General features: G+C 43.9%; 1 protein-coding gene across 4 annotated transcripts; it reads right to left on the reverse strand.

Moving 5' to 3' along the window:
- Window positions 1-1280: 1280 nt before the first annotated feature.
- Window positions 1281-15751, reverse strand: ilf3a (interleukin enhancer binding factor 3a). Of its 4 annotated transcripts, none has more exons than XM_071389389.1 (20): window positions 15614-15751; window positions 14867-15027; window positions 14123-14237; window positions 12895-13112; window positions 11703-11877; window positions 11221-11398; window positions 9499-9596; window positions 8773-8868; window positions 8490-8601; window positions 8245-8342; window positions 7881-7974; window positions 7586-7714; window positions 7177-7385; window positions 6637-6756; window positions 6157-6282; window positions 5675-5842; window positions 4077-4194; window positions 3781-3819; window positions 2680-3093; window positions 1281-2053 (listed from the first exon to the last, which is right to left on the reverse strand). In XM_071389389.1, the coding sequence occupies exons 2-20, from the start codon at window positions 14989-14991 to the stop codon at window positions 1920-1922; spliced, it is 2766 nt and encodes a 921-aa protein (XP_071245490.1). In that variant the 5' UTR covers window positions 14992-15027; window positions 15614-15751; the 3' UTR covers window positions 1281-1919. The 4 variants fall into 4 exon arrangements, with proteins under 4 accessions (XP_071245490.1, XP_071245489.1, XP_071245487.1 ...); XM_071389388.1 differs by having other exon boundaries at window positions 2695-3093; window positions 7863-7974; XM_071389386.1 differs by having other exon boundaries at window positions 7863-7974.
- Window positions 15752-18321: the final 2570 nt, after the last annotated feature.

Genomic DNA, 18321 nt, shown 5'->3' on the forward strand with positions numbered 1-18321 from the left:
CAGAGGGACTTATGAGGTCACCATGTTTGCAGCAGACACGATCACAGTTCAATAGAAATGCTGGTGGCGAGTGATTGATCCGTTTGATCAATTCCAATAGTGTTTTTTCTCAAATTTGCCGGGATGTTACTTGTCCTACTTATATCAGTAGACTCAGAACAACCTAAGCATTACAAAACGTACATTAGATCAAATAAGCCATTACATTTTTTGTTAACCAACTTCGACACTCATTGACCTCCACACAAAAACTACTAGCTTGGCAAATGAAAAAAAACGCTGCATCTTCCTCTCTGGTCAAACTTATTCCATGATAACCCACAGCCTTTCGTTCCTCCCTTTTACTTGATTGATGAATTAAGGTCACTAATTAGTAAGGAACTCCCCTCACCTGGTTGTCCAGGTCTTAAACAAAAAAAACAGCAGACAATAGGCCCTTCATGGAATGAGTTTGAGACCCCTGTAGTAGAACAGGACAGAGAATATGTATGGAGGTTAATCAGAATTGTGGGAAAAAGCTGTGAATAAAACAGTATTGCATGTATATGGGGCTATATTTAAAATGTACAATTTACACCACAATGGATGTTCTTCATTTATGTCATATGGTTTTTGAAGAATGATTAACAAGCAGACGTTCTCAATTAACTGATAGTTGTAAGTTGCAAATAAACTCTTCTAGCTACAGTACATACAGTGACAGTGGGGTATGGTAGGCCAGGCTCTAGAACCACAATGAGGAAGTGCATTCAGTGGCTATTGGCTAAGAGTAGAAACTAAAGCATAGCATACCTTCAGAGAAAGCCTTTGGGTCATTGGCTCCCAATGCATGAGCCATGATCTGCATCGTAATGTTACTTGTGAGGATCATCCCTGGTATTTTAAAGTGATGCTCAAGATAAGCTAGCTACATAGTCTTTCTAGGCATTTAAAATGTAACCACCGCCAGTCAGGTCAACTATAGGATTCAGTCTATATTCAATACAGAACTAAAGGTAATAAATAACAAGTTGGCCCGCAGCATGAAAACATGTCAGGGGATCAGTTGCCATGTGGAGAAGAAGCCTAAACACAGTAAACCTGGGTTCAATAACTACTTGATACCTTTCAAATACTTTGAGCGTTCGCTTTAGGCTGCCTGGAGTTTGAGTTTGTACATTTGGGACCTTTCTATTGTTTGCATTGCAACAGGCAAGCTCAATCAAGCACAGAAAAGTATTTCAAATAGTATTTAAACCCAGGTCTGAAAAACAGTTGTCAGTGTATGTAAAGTATGACACTTTGCTCCAAAATAAAAGTAATTTATTCTTACAAACAACCAGATACAAGCCTTTTACCGAAACCTTACAATGAAACAGGAATTAGCACATTTCCATTGCTCTTTCACATAAAAATCCAAGTTACTGTCAACTTGTTTTTTTACCACACTGCTGGTTAATATAATAACAGTTAAAACATAAAACAGTGATTCAAATTAAAATCGAAAAGAAAAAATGTAAAGAAAACAAGTCTTTGAAATAAGAACAGATTCTCCCTTTACATTCACATTCAACCTCGGGTGGCTTGACAACAGAAAAAGTGTTAAAAAAAGAAAAAGAAACTTGAACAAAACAAGAAGTCTATGACCCAAGATAGCATCATTCTGAAAGCACTATTATTATTTCCTTTTTGTAATCCCTATACAGAACTGAACTACTTGTTAGACACATTTAGGTTACATTTACCACATGGTAAATAAAGAAATAGTCTGGTTTATGAAATAAAGTGATGGTGAAAATGACTGAGGGTTTAGGATTAATCAATTTTAGATCAATATAATGAAAGTAGAGAAAGACATGAGGGTCTTCTTTTCCTCTGGGGGAAGGCTTTAGAGGGTTGGTGGGGGGCTTGAGAGAGGGACGTGGTGTGTGTGGTACCTCCTATTTGTACTGATAGTTCATGTTTCCATATCCTGTGGGGTAGGAGGTCTGCTGGGTCTGGGGAGTAGCAGCCGCCCCGTAGCCCTGGGCGGAGGCGTTCCCGTACATGCTGAAGCTCGATTGGTTGCCGTAGCCTACGGACCAATGAAACATCAATAAGAACAAGGCATTAAATAATCAACCAATCAGATGCTCTACTAACACTCTTTAAACAATTATTAAGACCACATTTGGATATCAAGTGACTAAAGACAGAACCAATATCAGAAATAATACCAGAATTCTCTATATATTGGTATACACACATACAGAGCCTTCAGAAAGTATTCCCACTCCTTGACCTTTTTCACATTTTGTTGTTACAGCCTGAATTTAAAATTGAATAAATGTGGATTTTTTTGTCACTGGCCTATACACAATACCCCATAATGTCAAAATGGAATTATGTTTTTAGAAATGTAAACATTGGAAAAGCTGAAATGTCTTGAGCTAATAAGTATTCAACCCCTTTGTTATGACAAGGCTAAATTACGTTCCATTATTTAATAAGTTGCATGGACTCCCTCTGTGTGCAATAATGGTGTTTAACATGATTTTTGAATGACTGCCTCATCTCTGTACCCCACACATTATCATCATCCTCTGTTAGAATACTTCTGAAGGCACTGTTACATCAGCCAGTTACCGGTGTATGAATGCGTGTATGAGTGTGTGTGGCGGTAGGGGCCTCCTTTGACCCCTTATATAGATTTTCACTCACCGAATTCCAACTCACCATAACTGTACATTTGGCCCCCGGTGACAGAGCTGGGGTAGGCTGTACTGTACATAGAGTAGTCCACCTGTTGTTGCTGGGTCTGTTGGGCTTGAGCCTGAGCTGCAGTCAGCAGACTCTTCTTATCCCCTCCGTAGCCATAACTATAGGGGCTCTGCTGGTCCAGGGGAGGGGGCACCGACTGGTAGGCACCCAGGGAAGACGCACCGACCTGGGCTTGGGCAGTCATGGCGGCCGAGGTGGCGGAGGCGGTTATGGCCGGTGTGGTGTAGGATGATTCGGGGTAGAAGGTGCCGTAGCCGGTGGTGTTGCCGCTGGCGTCTGCCTCTGTGGAGGCGTCACCGGTGGAGGTGGTTGTAGTGGAAGCAGCCTCTGTTGCACCCATACTGTACAGATTGTCTGAGGGAGAAATGGACAATGAAGTTACGATTGTGCGATTGGTGAAAGGAGGACATTTAGTATTGGTTGGATGAACACTTAGCAAATGCTTTGAAGGGGATCTTTTTGAGAAAAACTGAGAAATGTATAGTGATTGTCTCTGTATCTCAGCCAAACAACTTCAACTAGGAAGTAAAAATACGGTTTATTTTCCTTTTAATTAGTCTTATTATACATTATTATTATTATTATGATGACAAATGCTCAACATTGTGTTGCAGCCCAGCCTCAGCATTTAAGTCAACATGATGGAGAGAGATGCTAGGGTTTAAATAAGAGAAGCAATGTGTAAGTGTTAAGACTCAACTTAGAGGCCAAGGAGGACAGAAAGCAAAGCTAGCAGTCAGGGCCCCCTTAGCCCACTTCTGGGGCCCCATTCCTCCCTTCTTTGAAGTAGGCCTAATCACTAATTCAATCATTATACAGGTGATGCAAGGGGGGCACATGGCTATCCAATTCATGGATTTCTAGTGAGTGATAGGTTAGGTGTGTTCATTTGTGTTTGGTAACTTATCTCTTTAGCCTTATCTATTCTATAGCCACTATAGTCTATTGAGTCACTGGTACCCATTTGAATTCCTTAAAAAGTACTTCCTTCAAGTATAATCATTAGTTCCCTTGACAACAGTGTGGAGAGAAGACACTTACGATAACCAGAGCCAGCACTGCTTCCATAATGGTAGTTTGCTGTTAACAAGAAAAGAGATATACATTTATTACCTTAACGCAAAGGAGCCCAAAAGAGTTGGACGATTTCCTAACAAGCTCTCTAGAACAGTCCGACTACAGGCTTATTGTCTAGTCATTAACTTATTTACTAAATAATCTAAAATAAACCATATTTGAATGATTTTCTGATAACCTCATCTCTGTGAGAACATGCTCTTAAAGGCTTTAAGTCCAGTCTAGATCCTGAGATAGACAGTCCAAGTGAAGCGTCCTACTTTGGTTGTAGCTGCTGCCAGTCGTAGGTTTTCCTCGACCCCTGCCTCGCGCGCGGCCCCGGTTGTTAGGCTCCGTGTCGGTTGGAATGCCTCGAATAGTGCCAAAGCCTGGGATATGCTGTTGAGGGAGGGTCAGAGGTCACTAAAGGGTTCCTAGTCATGGTGTCTGTGTGGATTAATTAATGGCTATTCCTAGTCATGATTCTATAGTATTGTGAGGTGCATTACAGTGTGTGTACGAAAGATAAACTCAGCAAAAAAAGAAACAGCCCTTTTTCAGGACCCTGTCTTTCAAAGATATTTGGATTTTTACAAACTAACTTCACAGATCTTCATTGTAAAGGCTTTAAACACTGTTTCCCATGCTTGTTCAATGAACCATAAACAATTAATGAACATGCATCTGTGGAACGGTCGTTAAGACACTAACAGCTTACAGACGGCAAATTAAAGAAATTAAGGTCACAGTTATGAAAACTTAGGACACTAAAAAGAGGCCTTTCTACGGACTCTGAAAAACACCAAAAGAAAGATGCCCAGGGTCCCTGCTCATCTGCGTGAACGTGCCTTAGGCATGCTGCAAGGAGGCATGCGGACTGCAGATGTGGACAGGGCAATAAATTGCAATGTCCGTACTGTGAGACGCCTAAGACAGCACGGACAGCTGATCGTCCTCGCAGTGGCAGACCACGTGTAACATCACCTGCACAGGATCGGTACATCCGAACATCACACCTGCGGGACAGGTACAGGATGGCAACAACAACTGCCCGAGTTACACCAGGAACGCACAATCCCTCCATCAGTGCAAACCCACCGTCGCTTGACCAGACAGGACTGGCAAAAATTGCTCTTCACTGATGAGTCGCGGTTTTGTCTCACCAGGGGTGATGGTCGGATTCGCGTTTATCGTCGAAGGAATGAGTGTTACACCGAGGCGGAGGGTCCGTCATGGTCTGGGGCGTTGTGTCACCATCATTGGACTGTGCTTGTTGTCATTGCAGGCAATCTCAACGCTGTGCGTTACAGGGAAGACATCCTCCTCCCTCATGTGGTACCCTTCGTGCAGGCTCATCCTGACATGACCCTCCAGCATGACAATGCCACCAGCCATACTGCTCGTTCTGTGCGTGATTTCCTGCATGACAGGAATGTCCGTGTTCTGCCATGGCCAGCGAAGAGCCCGGATCTCAATCCCATTGAGCACGTCTGGGACCTGTTGGATCGGAGGGTGAGGGCTAGGGCCATTCCCCGCAGAAATGTCTGGGAACTTGCAGGTGCCTTGGTGGGAGAGTGGGGTAACATCTCACAACAAGAACTGGCAAATCTGGTGCTGTCCATGAGGAGATGCACTGCAGTACTTAATACAGCTGGTGGCCACACCAGATACTGAATGTTAATTTTGACCCCCCCTTTGTTCAGGGACACATTATTCCATTTCTGTTAGTCACATGTCTATGGAACTTGTTCAGTTTATATCTCAGTTGTTGAATCTTGTTATGTTCATACAAATATTTACATGTTAAGTTTGCTGAAAATAAACGCAGTTGACAGTGAGAGGACATTTATTTTTTTGCTGAGTTTATATCATGTCTTACCATGGAAGTGTATGTGACTGGTTTCTTCTTCTTGGGGTCAGAGTGAGGGTTATAGTAGGGCCCCGCCCCCTCTGGGAAAAGTTTGTCCAAAGCAGCTAAGGCTGCGTAGGCTTTGGCCTCCTTCTTGTTGGAGCCTCGACCTTTGAACTTCTGTCCATCTACCTCCACCTGTGAGTGGCGGAGGTGGTAACAAAGAGACATGCTGGTTACTGTGTTTCCACATCCTGCTCTGTCAACTACATCTGGGCCCATATTCATAAAGCGTCTCAGAGTGGTAGTGCTGTTCTAGGATCGTAATGAATACGATTCTACATAAACATGGGGGACCTGATCCTAGATCACCACTTCTACTCTGAGATGCTTTGTTGATACGAGCCCCAACCTTACTGGTTATTAATCTACTGTAGTTTCCAAATCCTTGCGCAATGAATCGATAGGATTGTCCCAAGCGTGCAAACCCCGCCCATCTGCCACTGACTGACCTCCATGACGAAGCACTTGTCATGGCTGCCCCCGGTCTCAGCAGAGAGCTCGTACTTCAGGCTGCGTCTCTTCTCGTTCAGCTCCATCACTGGGTTCTTCCCGTGCTTAGTGAGGATGGGACCGTTCTGATAGTATGGAAGACATAGCAGAACAGTCAAGTCCAATGAACATCAACTCTATTGCAACATAACTGCTTTATAACTGATTTATGAAAGTATTCTGTGAGATTCTGGCATTTAAGACCTTGTTCTACGTACCCAGAGTCAGATAAACTCACGGATACCATTTTTATGTTGTTGCATGCAGTAGGAAGGAAGGAAGCGGTAGTTTCGCAAGCTAATGCTAACTATCGTTAGCGCAATGACGAAGTCCACAGGTACAGTAGCAATGCTTTGTGCTGCTTTATGAAAGTATATTAAGTCAACCATTTTAAAAAGTAAGCCAGAAAAACATAAGAGATATGAAGAGAGAATGACAACCTCGTCAGATGCCATGGACGCATCACTTGCTGTAGGTGTGGATGGTACGTTGGCTCCTCCCTCTTCGCCTGGTTCAATCTTCACATCCGCCCCAGTGGGCAGGCCCAACTTCTGCAGGACCTGAGACGGACAGGGAGCGAGAGGACTTGGTGGACGGCAGCCATTATAGACAGAGTCAATACAGATGACAAGGCATTCAATGCAAAAGCAGTGGATTACATTCTTGGAGAACAATGACATAACACTTTGATGACAGCAAGCGAAGGTTACAGAGAGGAGAAACACTACTCTTTCTTTCAAAGAGAGTAACATTTGATTTCAGGGACCAACTTGTGTTGTACCAGTTAACCACCATCTTAAAGGGATAGTGCGATATGTGTCTAGTTACCCAGAGTCGTGGATACCATTTTTATGTCTCTACGTGCAGTATGAAGGAACTTCCAGGTAGTTTTGCACGCTAATGCTAACTAGTGTTAGCGCAATGACTGGAAGTCTACTGGTACAGCTAGCATGTTTTCGCCTAGGCATACAATCCCTTACCTTGGCAGCTAGGTGGAGTTTGGCGGTGCGTTTGGACGGCCCCGAGGCCTCGTATGTATCGCCGTCCACGTCTACGGACATGGTGAACACCGGGAAGTGCACTGGACCGCTCTGACCCGTCAGACGGTACTGCAGACCAGGCTTGTGCTGGTTGAGACGCATCAGGGCGTTCATGGCCATAGGAGAGTCCCCGGGCTTCTCTTCTGTGGCTGGGGGAAGGGAGAGTGAAAGAGAGACAGGGAGAGATAGTGAGAAAGAGATAGATGGGGGAGGGGGAGAAAGAGAGATGGGGGAGGGGGGAGAAAGAGAGAAAGAGCATATCAGAACAGGAACAAATGTAACCTCCTCAGAGCCTCAATGGTAGAATAGCTACGAAATATCCCATTCGAAGACCACTTCGGATACATACACGACTTCCTAGGAAATTTTGGATATTTCTGGAACTTCTGAGACTTCCTCTTCTTGCTGTCGTCTCCCCCTTTGTCCGCGGCATCATGAGGTCTCTTGGGAGGGTAGGTGGAACTGGCAAGGATCTGAGCTGGTAGGGACATGGAAAAGAGACAAGGTTCAGGAAAAGTTCAAATTCACAACACATCAAGACTACTACTAGACAGCTAATATGAAAGTCACATTTGAGAAGCATGGGACAGGCCAGGAAGATCGCCAAAAACTGAGGAGATACTAACAACCGTAGTTTCTGAGACCTGGCCCTATGGTCCTCCTTGGTTCCCTGGCAGGCAGGGAATCCATCCCCAGCACCTTGTACAGCTGTCCGAACGCAGACAACCTTAGGGCATGCTGACAGGGAAAAACAAACATAGAACACAGTCAATCACAAAAGGAAGCACATGGGAGAGGATAACACAATTGATATTTGATATTCTACCTGGGGCGTGTTTAGGATGCAACATAACAGAACTTTCAGCGACAAAAATCTTGTGTAGAACAGATATTATCGTTTTTCAAGTAGAGTAGGGAATCATGTCAGCTCCATTTGTTACAATTCTACCTGGAACGTTATAGGCATAAATATTTCACCTAACCGAATAAAACTGAAGCCTGTTTCACCTGGGCACTCTGTGTAATGTCCTCACGTTGCTGAGTGTCCAGGTGGCTGATGGCGTCCACCTTCTCCTTCTCACAAGGGTCCTTGATACCCGGACCGTCTTTGGACAACAGAAGAACATTTGAATTAGTTTAATTTGGTGGATGTCATTTCTACATTGTTCTGAGAGGTGTTCCGCAAGGCTATGCTCTAGGCCCTATATTTTCTCTATTTACCCGATACAGGTCTTTAGGGATAAAAGACTTACCGGCCATCAGGATTCCAGACGCCAAGCACTCTAGAACTCTGCGGAAAGACTCTCCTGCTCCCATTGGCCGATCGCATGTTCCAATGGCCTTCTCACACAGCAGCTCTAAAGGCTGGACAGAACAGAGAGAAAACAGTAGATAATGAATCTAGTTCAGGCCTGGATCCCACCGCTGCCACCAAATGTAATAATATTTATTTTCTCATATTTAATAATTTATTGTATGACATGTATATCATTATAGTCAATATTACATGTATTATATTAGTTTGACTTGACTCACCCATCCTCTGAGTGGAGCCCAGGTAGGTACGCGGTTACACAGGTCTCTCATAATACGGATCACGATGGCGGCCGACTTCAGGTCGTTGACCTTAGCCTGAGAGAAACAAGCACGGGCCGAGCCGAGTCAGAGGGTGCGATATCCAACAACCTACCTTACCTAGAGCACTGGCAAATTAAATAAATAAAAAAAGGGGTGCAATATTCCAGTAGGCTCGCGAGCCGCATGATCCCGCGAGCTTACATGAATGCGCGCTGCAGGCAGCTCACGAGGCTAATATTCCTGGACAGCACAAAGGAAAAGTGTGATACGAGTCGAATTCAACCAATTGTGTAAGTCATCAGGAATATTGCACCCAGAGGTCGCATAGGAAGGTTAGTGCAGTATCCCTCCAATATATCATTGGAGCCAAACACTTAATTATGAGGGAAAGGGGATACCTAGTCAGCTGCACAACTTAATGTATTCAACCAAAATGTGCATTTAACCCAACCCCTCTGAACGAGCGATGGTTACATAGTGTGTAGGGACCCTTAAAAACAACGTAGCTACAATATCAGTTGTACTAGCAAATAACAGCAATATAGTTCCAAGGAAGATGGAATGAAATCATAGAAAACAATGAGGCATTGTGAGAGCATACAAACTCACAACTCATTATGGGACAAGGCAGAATAAAAGGCACATTTGAACACTTTATTTGACAAGTAAAGACGGGATGCAAACCTGGAACCACTTGGCGTGGCGGAGAGATGCCAAGGCAGTTAGGCATTTCTGCCTGTCCAGAACGTCCGCCGGCGCATCGCTGTCGACCGTTAGCTTTTCTATTGGTCGATGGGTGGGACAAGAAGACAAGGTACGGTTTGACCAAGGGGGGGTTCTGTCTCGAGGCTCGGGGAGGGGGCAGCTTTTCCCAAGGCAGGACAAGGACTTCTACATCTGTATTGCTTGCTGTTTGGGGTTTTAGACTGGGTTTCTGTACAGCACTTTGTGACATCGGCTGGTGTAAAAAGGGCTTTATGAATAAATTTGATTGAAGGGGACTCCCCGCATTTATAGAGAATGGACTTACCCACCTACCCTGTAGCACAAAACCCTATGCTAGGTCTAAGTGATGAGAGTGTACTCTAGCCATCAGATTCACAGTGGGTACCAGAGCATAATATTTCTCAATATAAGGTTTTGCTCGGGGGATTTCTTAGTCTTAATCAATCCTAGTCTTGGTACCCCTTCCCTCCGCCCCAGTGGTTTGGGTCATGCTGCTCTGCCCCTTTCCGAGACAGAATGAGAGGCCAGTTGGTCAAAGGTCCAGCGTCCCTAAAAACTGACACACTAGAAGGCTTAGTAAGAGAGAATCAATCAGGTTTGGAATTACTGTACAAGGCAGTTGGAATCAGAATGCATCTGTGGTCGGCTCGGTACTGCAGCAAAACTGATGACTGCTTGGCTTCAGCTTGGCTTCCCCCAGCAACCAAATCTGGCCTTGATCCAAGACAAGGCCATTCTCTTGGAGGACGTAGCTACTAAAGCGGATTGAACTCAAAATGCCCTTTTCCTGACTTTTAATTAGATCACATTCATCCCTTTTGCCTCTCACATACATGGGGGTCATGCATTACTCACTCACATACACTTCCCCTCCATATCCTTCCATATCCTTTGCTTGTGACTGGTTGTGTTCCCATTCAACCAGGCAGGTCAAAGGAAGGGTTCAAAAACATTACCTGTCATGCCGATCAGTTTTGCTGCAATACGAGCCTCACGTTACACTGTTCTGCATTAAAAACACATGCAATCAAATCTATATCCGCGCATTGGCTGGCATTCTCAGAAAAGCCTTCATTTCTTAACTTGAACAATACAATTAACTGTAAATTAAGTCGTACATTACTGTTATTAAAATCACCAAAAACATTATTACACAATGCATTATTAACGACTAAAAGAGGCATTGTAGCGATGAAGATTGTCGCCGTTTTGTTACATAATTACAGCGAATAGAAGAACTCCGAGCTCCAGTGAAGAACCAATCAGATTGTTTGTTCACTGGCATCGGTTCTAAAGTAGCCACTGTGCAGGTTCCACTAATCTCTATATTGACTGATCAGGTATTTAAATGGTGTCTCGGTGTATGGATCAGTAGGGAGCTGCACAGTAACATGCTTTAAGTGAATAGTAACACACAGATTATCAGCTGTTGCTGTAGCTGATCTGAAGTTGCCTGCTGTTAAGTACAGTCCAGGGCTGCCTACATTCAGCAAAGCACAATGTTGTGGAACATTGCAGATAGAAATATCACACATAATATCTATTGGTGCACATATCTATCACAAATAGATCTCTACATCATATTTCTATCTGAGACGTCCCACAACGCTGTGCCCTGAACACAGCCGTGGTAGTGTTGGGCAGTCCCAGCCTCCTGGCCTGGTTTGAGGCTGGTCATACCTCCAGGTGGTCCCTCCAGGGGGGTGGTAGCTTCGGCACCCTCTGGCTCAGCCTCCATGCGGATCATGGGGGAGGTCAGGTGAATGGTTAGGGTCAGGACGGGCTCCTTGATGCTCTTGATCACAATCTCCGCCTCCTCTGGGATCTGGGTGACCTCATACTTGTCCTCTGTGACGAGCTTTAGTAGAGTTGGAATGATGGGAAAATACATCAGTTAGGATTTTGGCTTACAGAGGGTTGGCTTGGCTTACAGTACAGTACAGAAAGAGAGACAATATTAGCATAGAGGCAGCACCTTTCACAACCAAAAATACCTTAGGTCCTATTGCAACTCTCTCGGTCACTCTCATACTCTCACTTCAAAATTACCAAAGAGAGACGTTAACATCATCGAAGGATATCGGTCTCCATTGGGAAAGAGGTCTTCTGAGCGCAATGGGACTTCCTGGTTGAGTAAAGGTTAAATGAAATAGACACACTACCTCAATCTGGGTGGAGAGGTTCTCAGCCACCTTCTTGAGCAGGGTGACGGTGGGTTTCTCAGTGCAGAGCAGCACCAGCTCCAGGTCCATGTCTCCCTTCAGCAGCAGGCCCTTGGCCACCAGGCCCACCCTCATCACCCCACGCAGGATACGCTCTGGAGGGGGAGCCACCTCACTGGGACAGGGGAGGGAGTACCAAGGAAAGGCTTATTCAGAGACAAATGCAATAAGTAAATCTACAAGATATGAAGAACCACACATATCCAAGATAAGATGTACTGTTATCCTTCACTTTTTTCTTTCTTTCTCTCTCTCTAAAAATGCATCTTGCCTTCCTATGTTGAAGTATTCATTACATTTTAGACTTTTAGCAGATGCTCTTATCCAGAATGACTTACAGGAGCAATTAGGGTTAAGTGCCTTGCTCAAGAGCACCAACAGATTTTTCACCTAGTCGGCTTGGGGATTCGAACCAGCGACCTTTCGGTTACTGACGAAACGCTCTTAGCCACTAGGCTACCTGCAGCCTAAGAGTCACAGATCTTAATTGCTTGGATTAGTGAAAGTAATAGGATGTCAATCCTGCTCTCAGCTATCCAATCATGTATCAAGCTGTGCTTAACTCAAGGAAATGACGAAAGAAGCGTTTCCAAACAAATCAAATCAAACTTTATTTGACACATGCGCCGAATACAACAAGTGTAGACTTTACCGTGAAATACTTACTTACAAGCCCAACAGTGCAATTCAAGAAAAGTTAAGAAAATATTTACCAAGTAGACTAGAGTAAAAAGTAATAATAAAAAGTAACACAATAAGGAGGCTATATACAGGGGGCACCGGTACCAAGTCAGTGTGCGGGCGTACAGGTTAGTAATTTGTACACGTAGGTGATTTGTACACGTAGGTGGGGATGAAGTGACTATGCACAGATGCACAGATCTGTGCATAGTCACAGATAATAAACAGATAATAAACAGCAAGTAGCAGCAGTGTACAAAAGGGGGGGGGGTAGAAGCTGTTGAGGAGCCTTTTGGTCCTAGACTTGGTGCTCCGGTACCGCTTGCCGTGCGGTAGCAGAGAGAACAGTCTGACTTGGGTGACTGGAGTCACTGACAATTTTATGGGCTTTCCTCTGACACCGCCTGGTATAGGTCCTGCAGTACCAGGGTCTTTGATCAGTCTTTCTTACCTCTCCTCTGCCCCCTCCACAGGTACAGGCGCCACCCCGACTCCGGCCTCCACATCCAGCAGGTCGGAGACGGTCTTGAGGGCACACTCTACGTGGGAGATGACTGTCTGCACCGCCTCCAGCTCCTCAGACGATGGGTACACCGCCGCGTGCTTCGCCATCATGTGGCGGTCGTCGCTCACGAAGATACGCATGGGAGGCGTGCGCACCGGAGGGGCCTGGAAGAGAGAAGGTAAGATGGAAAAGGGTAAGTGAGATGTGGGTCGTGTTCAGTTGGGCACACAGCAGGAAACTATTTGTAAGGGAAAACTATGTTCTTATTGTAATAAAATCAACCGTGCGTCTTGCCTTTTTAAATGCCCGGCCATCTTTAGACAGCTGTTCGTTCCACAACACAAAATTCTAAAACAGTCTAGTTTTGTATCCTCTAGTCTCTCCTTATATTGGCTGTTAGATGTGAAGTAGACTTATTTATTTTAATGCTTTTGGGGAAAGTTTGTTAACTTAAAAAAAAATGTTATGGTATTAAAACAGTTATTTTATTTTCATGGCGGTCTTCATGCATAATTGTCGGTTACATGATTATACAGTTACCATGCCAGCCCTAAGCACTGCTTTAATTTGTTCCAATGGAATAGGATGTGTATGAATGATCTGGAAAACCAGTATGACTAGTAAGTACAAATAGACTGAGGGGAAAAACTGTGACTGGAAAATTATAGTTACTGTATCATCTACAACTTCTGCATTTACATGCCTCTTAGCAAGAGGGGAAATAAAATATTTTATTAATGGCCATCATGTTGGAAACAAATCATAGGACCATTTGTCCAACATATCAAAGTAGGTGCAGTTGGCTTCTCGTGTTGGCCTATAAACAGTATGCACAGCAGAGGAGGCTGGTGAGGGGAGGACGGGCTCATAGTAATGGCTAGAGCAGAGTGAATGGAATGGTATTAAACACATCACAGTTTCCAAGGGCTTGATACCATCCCATTCACTCCATTCCAGCCATTATAATGAGCCATCCTCCCCTCAACAGCCTTCTGCGCTGTACAGGTGAAACAAATTGTTCTTCAAGTAGAATTCAACACAACACCTAGGGATAATTCTGATTCTCCAATCCTTGTGTTCATGCGGAGGTGACAGGCATTAGCTAGCGCTACATTCACACACACAGGGAATTTGTATTGACATGAAGAGAAACGGTCGAGGTGGAAGTTTGAACCTCAGTTTGGGGTCGGTTCTCCTCGATCTCCTGTATGGCGGCGATGTACTCATCGTACTGCCTCAGCTCCTCCTCGTAACAGAGACAGTCATACCAGTAGCGCAGCTCCTCATATCTGGGAGAGGAGAGAGACACAAAGTAGTTGGAATAGAAACCAATTACAGTACTAAGTTCACCTCTGGAGATTCAACATCGACCAATTTTGGAAGAGATTAGTGCAACCTTTGGAGAGAATTGAAATGCCTTGTGTGTAGAAATACTACATTGTAGTTGTCATAATGTAACATTATTATAACCAGGTGGAGTAAGAGTAAAAGGCATGGATGAGAGAAGGCACTGCTCAGTGTTCCTTGCATTTCCCCCCATTAATGGTTAAAGGAAAATTCCACCCAAAAACTCTTTATCCATTGTTGATATAGTCCCAATATATTTTGCATGTCAGAAATAGAGTTTTCCAGACATATAACTTTCAAAATACATAAATACAGCCAGTATGATGCATTTTGCACCATATAATGCAAATCCATCATACCTGCTATATTTTTGTATTTTGAAAGTTATATGACTGGAAAACTCTATATTTCTGACATGCAATACATTTTGGGACTATATCAACAATGGACTAATGAAAAAAATATCCAAATATAGTTTTAGGTGGAGTTTTCCTTTAGGTTAGGATTGGGGAGGGGATGTGGATCCTAGATCTGTACCTTGTTGAAACTTCCCCCTGGAGCGATACAGTACCTGTCAAAGTCGTGTGGTAGCAGGCGGTGGCCTCGCTGTATCAGGCTGTCCCAGTACAGGAGCTCTTCATAGGCCTGCCGTTCGTCCCAGACTGCATCTGGCACTGGCTCTGCTGCCATAGCCATGAGCTTGTCTTTTTACTGCCACCTGTGTGACACCTGCTGTAGCCATAGAAACAGAAACACTGAAAATCACTCTCTCTACAATGCACCACCTCATGACAAACACAAGGTAAAGAAAACTATATACAGTTTGTATAAGAACATTTGGTGAAACTGAAGTTAGTGTGACGTACGGCAGGCTTGTACATCACGTGACATCCCCGAGGTAACTACCTAGCTAACATTCGTAAACATACCAGGCAGTTGCACAACGACGTGCAGGTAAACTATGCTAACTAACTGTTTGTTTACCACCAAGTGTAAGCAGCTGTCCATACCGCTTTTGGTAATTTGGTTTTAAAACAAAAAACTAAACAAATTAAAACACGCTGCAAACCAATAATTATTGTGCTAACAGAATTTGTTTTCAACCTGCGGTGCCGACGCCATTTTCATGGCAAGATAGCTAGCATGATACTACCAGATCAGAGACCGTACCAGATGCTGTAGTTAGCAAGGTAAGCTAATACTTTTTTGACGTTTAATTCAGCACATAACTGCAATTAAATACCTCGCTAGCAGAATGTCTGTATTAATGTACAAACACTAAAGTAACAACCTTTTCTAGATCGTTAAAAACACTCACCTGAGAAGGAAGGAGGCACGGTAATGTCGCGCTGTTTGGGGGCGTGGAGCTGCGCGGTGTCGCGCAATAATGACGTCATTTAGCAACACCTTGCTGGCTTCTTCTTCTGTGGGACAGTGGCGAACTACAGCTCCAAAAGGTGTATTGCCGCCACACAGTGGACGGTTTGAAAAACCAAACCAAGGTAAAAATAAAATCCATTTGTGATAGGGAAACTAACTTAATACACCTAAATAAAAATAGTACATTGACATAAACAAAACAATTCTCCTACTTCTTCCTTCTTTCAAATCTCCATATCTCGGCTTGTGACAATATTCAATATAACTCGTCCGCTGAGAAGTCTTCCAGTCGCAGGAACCGCTCCGCCACATCCACAATGATATCTATTTTCCTGGACCTTCTCTCCACCTTGGCAACCCGTGAAGGCCTATCTACCACCATCAACTCTTCAGGAGCACCTTTCAAACCCTCAACCCTTTTAACAGCGGCTGCATATGAAATGCTCTGGACAGACCTGAATTTGGCCACCTCATTCTCTTTCACCCTTGTAGGGTAATTGAAAGATGTAACTTCATGGTTCCCACCACAATTGCAACATGTCACATTTTCCTCACTTTTAAAACACATGATATGATCTTTTCCACAACTTGGACATCTCGGCTTCTCCCTTCTGCAAACACTTGAAACATGACCAAAAGCTTTACAATGGTCACACTCCATTGGTCATGGGATAAATGCTCTGACTCTGTTGTTAATATACCCCAACTGCGCTTGAGTAGGGAGAGATTCCATTTCAACAAATAAAAGAACAGATAAACTCTTCACTTTTTCACCATTCATCACACCATTCATCCGATGTGCATCAATCACTCCAGGAATATTTTTAATCTCTTCAAAATCGACTTCTCACGAGACGCCAGATATAACCCCCTTGAGGGGTGCCCTGTTCTGAAGAGACACACATGACACTTCAAACTTATCAAATCGGGTGAGACGCAACGCACGTTCCTTCTGATCCGCAGAAGCACAACAACTCTAAACAAGCCGCCTCTCGTGATCCTCACAGCCTTCACTTTACCCAGCACGCTCTCCACCAGTTTGGATATCTCAAATAACACCTGGCTTCCACCTACTGTAGGCCATATCTAGGCCATATCTAGGCCTACAGTAGGTGGCAGCCAGGTGTTATTTGAGATATCCAAACTGGTGGAGATACAGTTGAAGTCGGAAGTTTACATACACCTTAGCCTGGCATTTAATCCTAGTAAACATTCCCTGTCTTAGGTCAGTTAGCATCACCGCTTCATTTTATGAATGTGAAATGTCAGAATAAAGTAGAGAGAATGATTTATTTCAGATTTTATTTATTTCATCACATTCCCAGTGGGTCAGAAGTTTACATACACTCAATTAGTATTTGGTAGTATTGCCTTTAAATTGTTTAACTTGGGTCAAACATTTTGGGTAGCCTTCCACAAGCTTCCCACAATATGTTGGGTGAATTTTGTTTCATTCCTCCTGACAGAGCTGGTGTAACTGAGTCAGGTTTGTAGGCCTCCTTGCTCAGACACACTTTTTTCGTTCTGCCCACACATTCTCTTAAAGGATTTAGATCAGGGCTTTGTGATGGCCACTCCAATACCTTGACTTTGTTGTCCTTAAGCCATTTTGCCACAACTTTGGAAGTATGCTTGGGGTCATTGTCCATTTGGAAGTCCCATTTGCAACCAAGCTTTAACTTCCTGACTGATGTCTTGAGATGTTGCTTCAATATATCTACATAATTTTCCTGCCTCATGATGTCATCTATTTTGTGAAGTGTACCAGTCCCTCCTGCAGCAAAGCACCCCCACAACTTGATGCTGCCACCTCCGTGCTTCACGGTTGGGATGGTGTTTTTCAGCTTGCAAGCCTCCCCCTTTTTCCTCCAAACATAACGATGGTCATTATGGCCAAACAGTTCTATTTTTGTTTCATCAGAGCAGAGGACATTTCTCCAAAATGTACGATCTTTGTCCCCATGTGCAGTTGCAAACCGTAGTCTGGCTTTTTTATGGCGGTTTTGGAGCAGTGGCTTCTTCCTACCTGAGCGGCCTTTCAGGTTATGTCGACATAGGACTCGTTTTACTGTGGATATAGATACTTTTGTACCTGTTTCCTCCATCATCTTCACAGGGTCCTTTGCTGTTGTTCTGAGATTGATTTGCACTTTTCGCACCAAAGTACCTTCATCTCTAGGAGAGGGAACCTTCCTTCCTGAGCGGTATGACGGCTGCGTGGTCCCATGGTGTTTATACTTGCGTACTATTGTTTGTACAGATGAACGTGGTACCTTCAGGCGTTTGGAAATTGCTCCCAAGGATGAACCAGACTTGTGGAGGTCTACATTTTTTTGGCTGGCTGATTTAATTTGATTTTCCCATGATGTCAAGCAAAGAGGCACTGAGTTTGAAGGTAGGCCTTGAAATAATTCCATAGGTACATCTCCAATTGACTCAAATGATGTCAATTAGCCTGTCAGAAGCTTCTAAGCCATGACATCATTTTCTGGAATTTTCCAAGCTGTTTAAAGGCACAGTCAACTTAGTGTATGTAAACTTCTGACCCACTGGAATTGTGATACAGTGAATTATAAGTGAAATAATCTGTCTGTAAACAATTGTTGGAAATATTACTTGTGTCATGCACAAAGTAGATGTCCTAAC

This window comes from Salvelinus alpinus, chromosome 2, assembly GCF_045679555.1.
Source record: "Salvelinus alpinus chromosome 2, SLU_Salpinus.1, whole genome shotgun sequence".
NCBI lineage: Eukaryota > Metazoa > Chordata > Actinopteri > Salmoniformes > Salmonidae > Salvelinus > Salvelinus alpinus.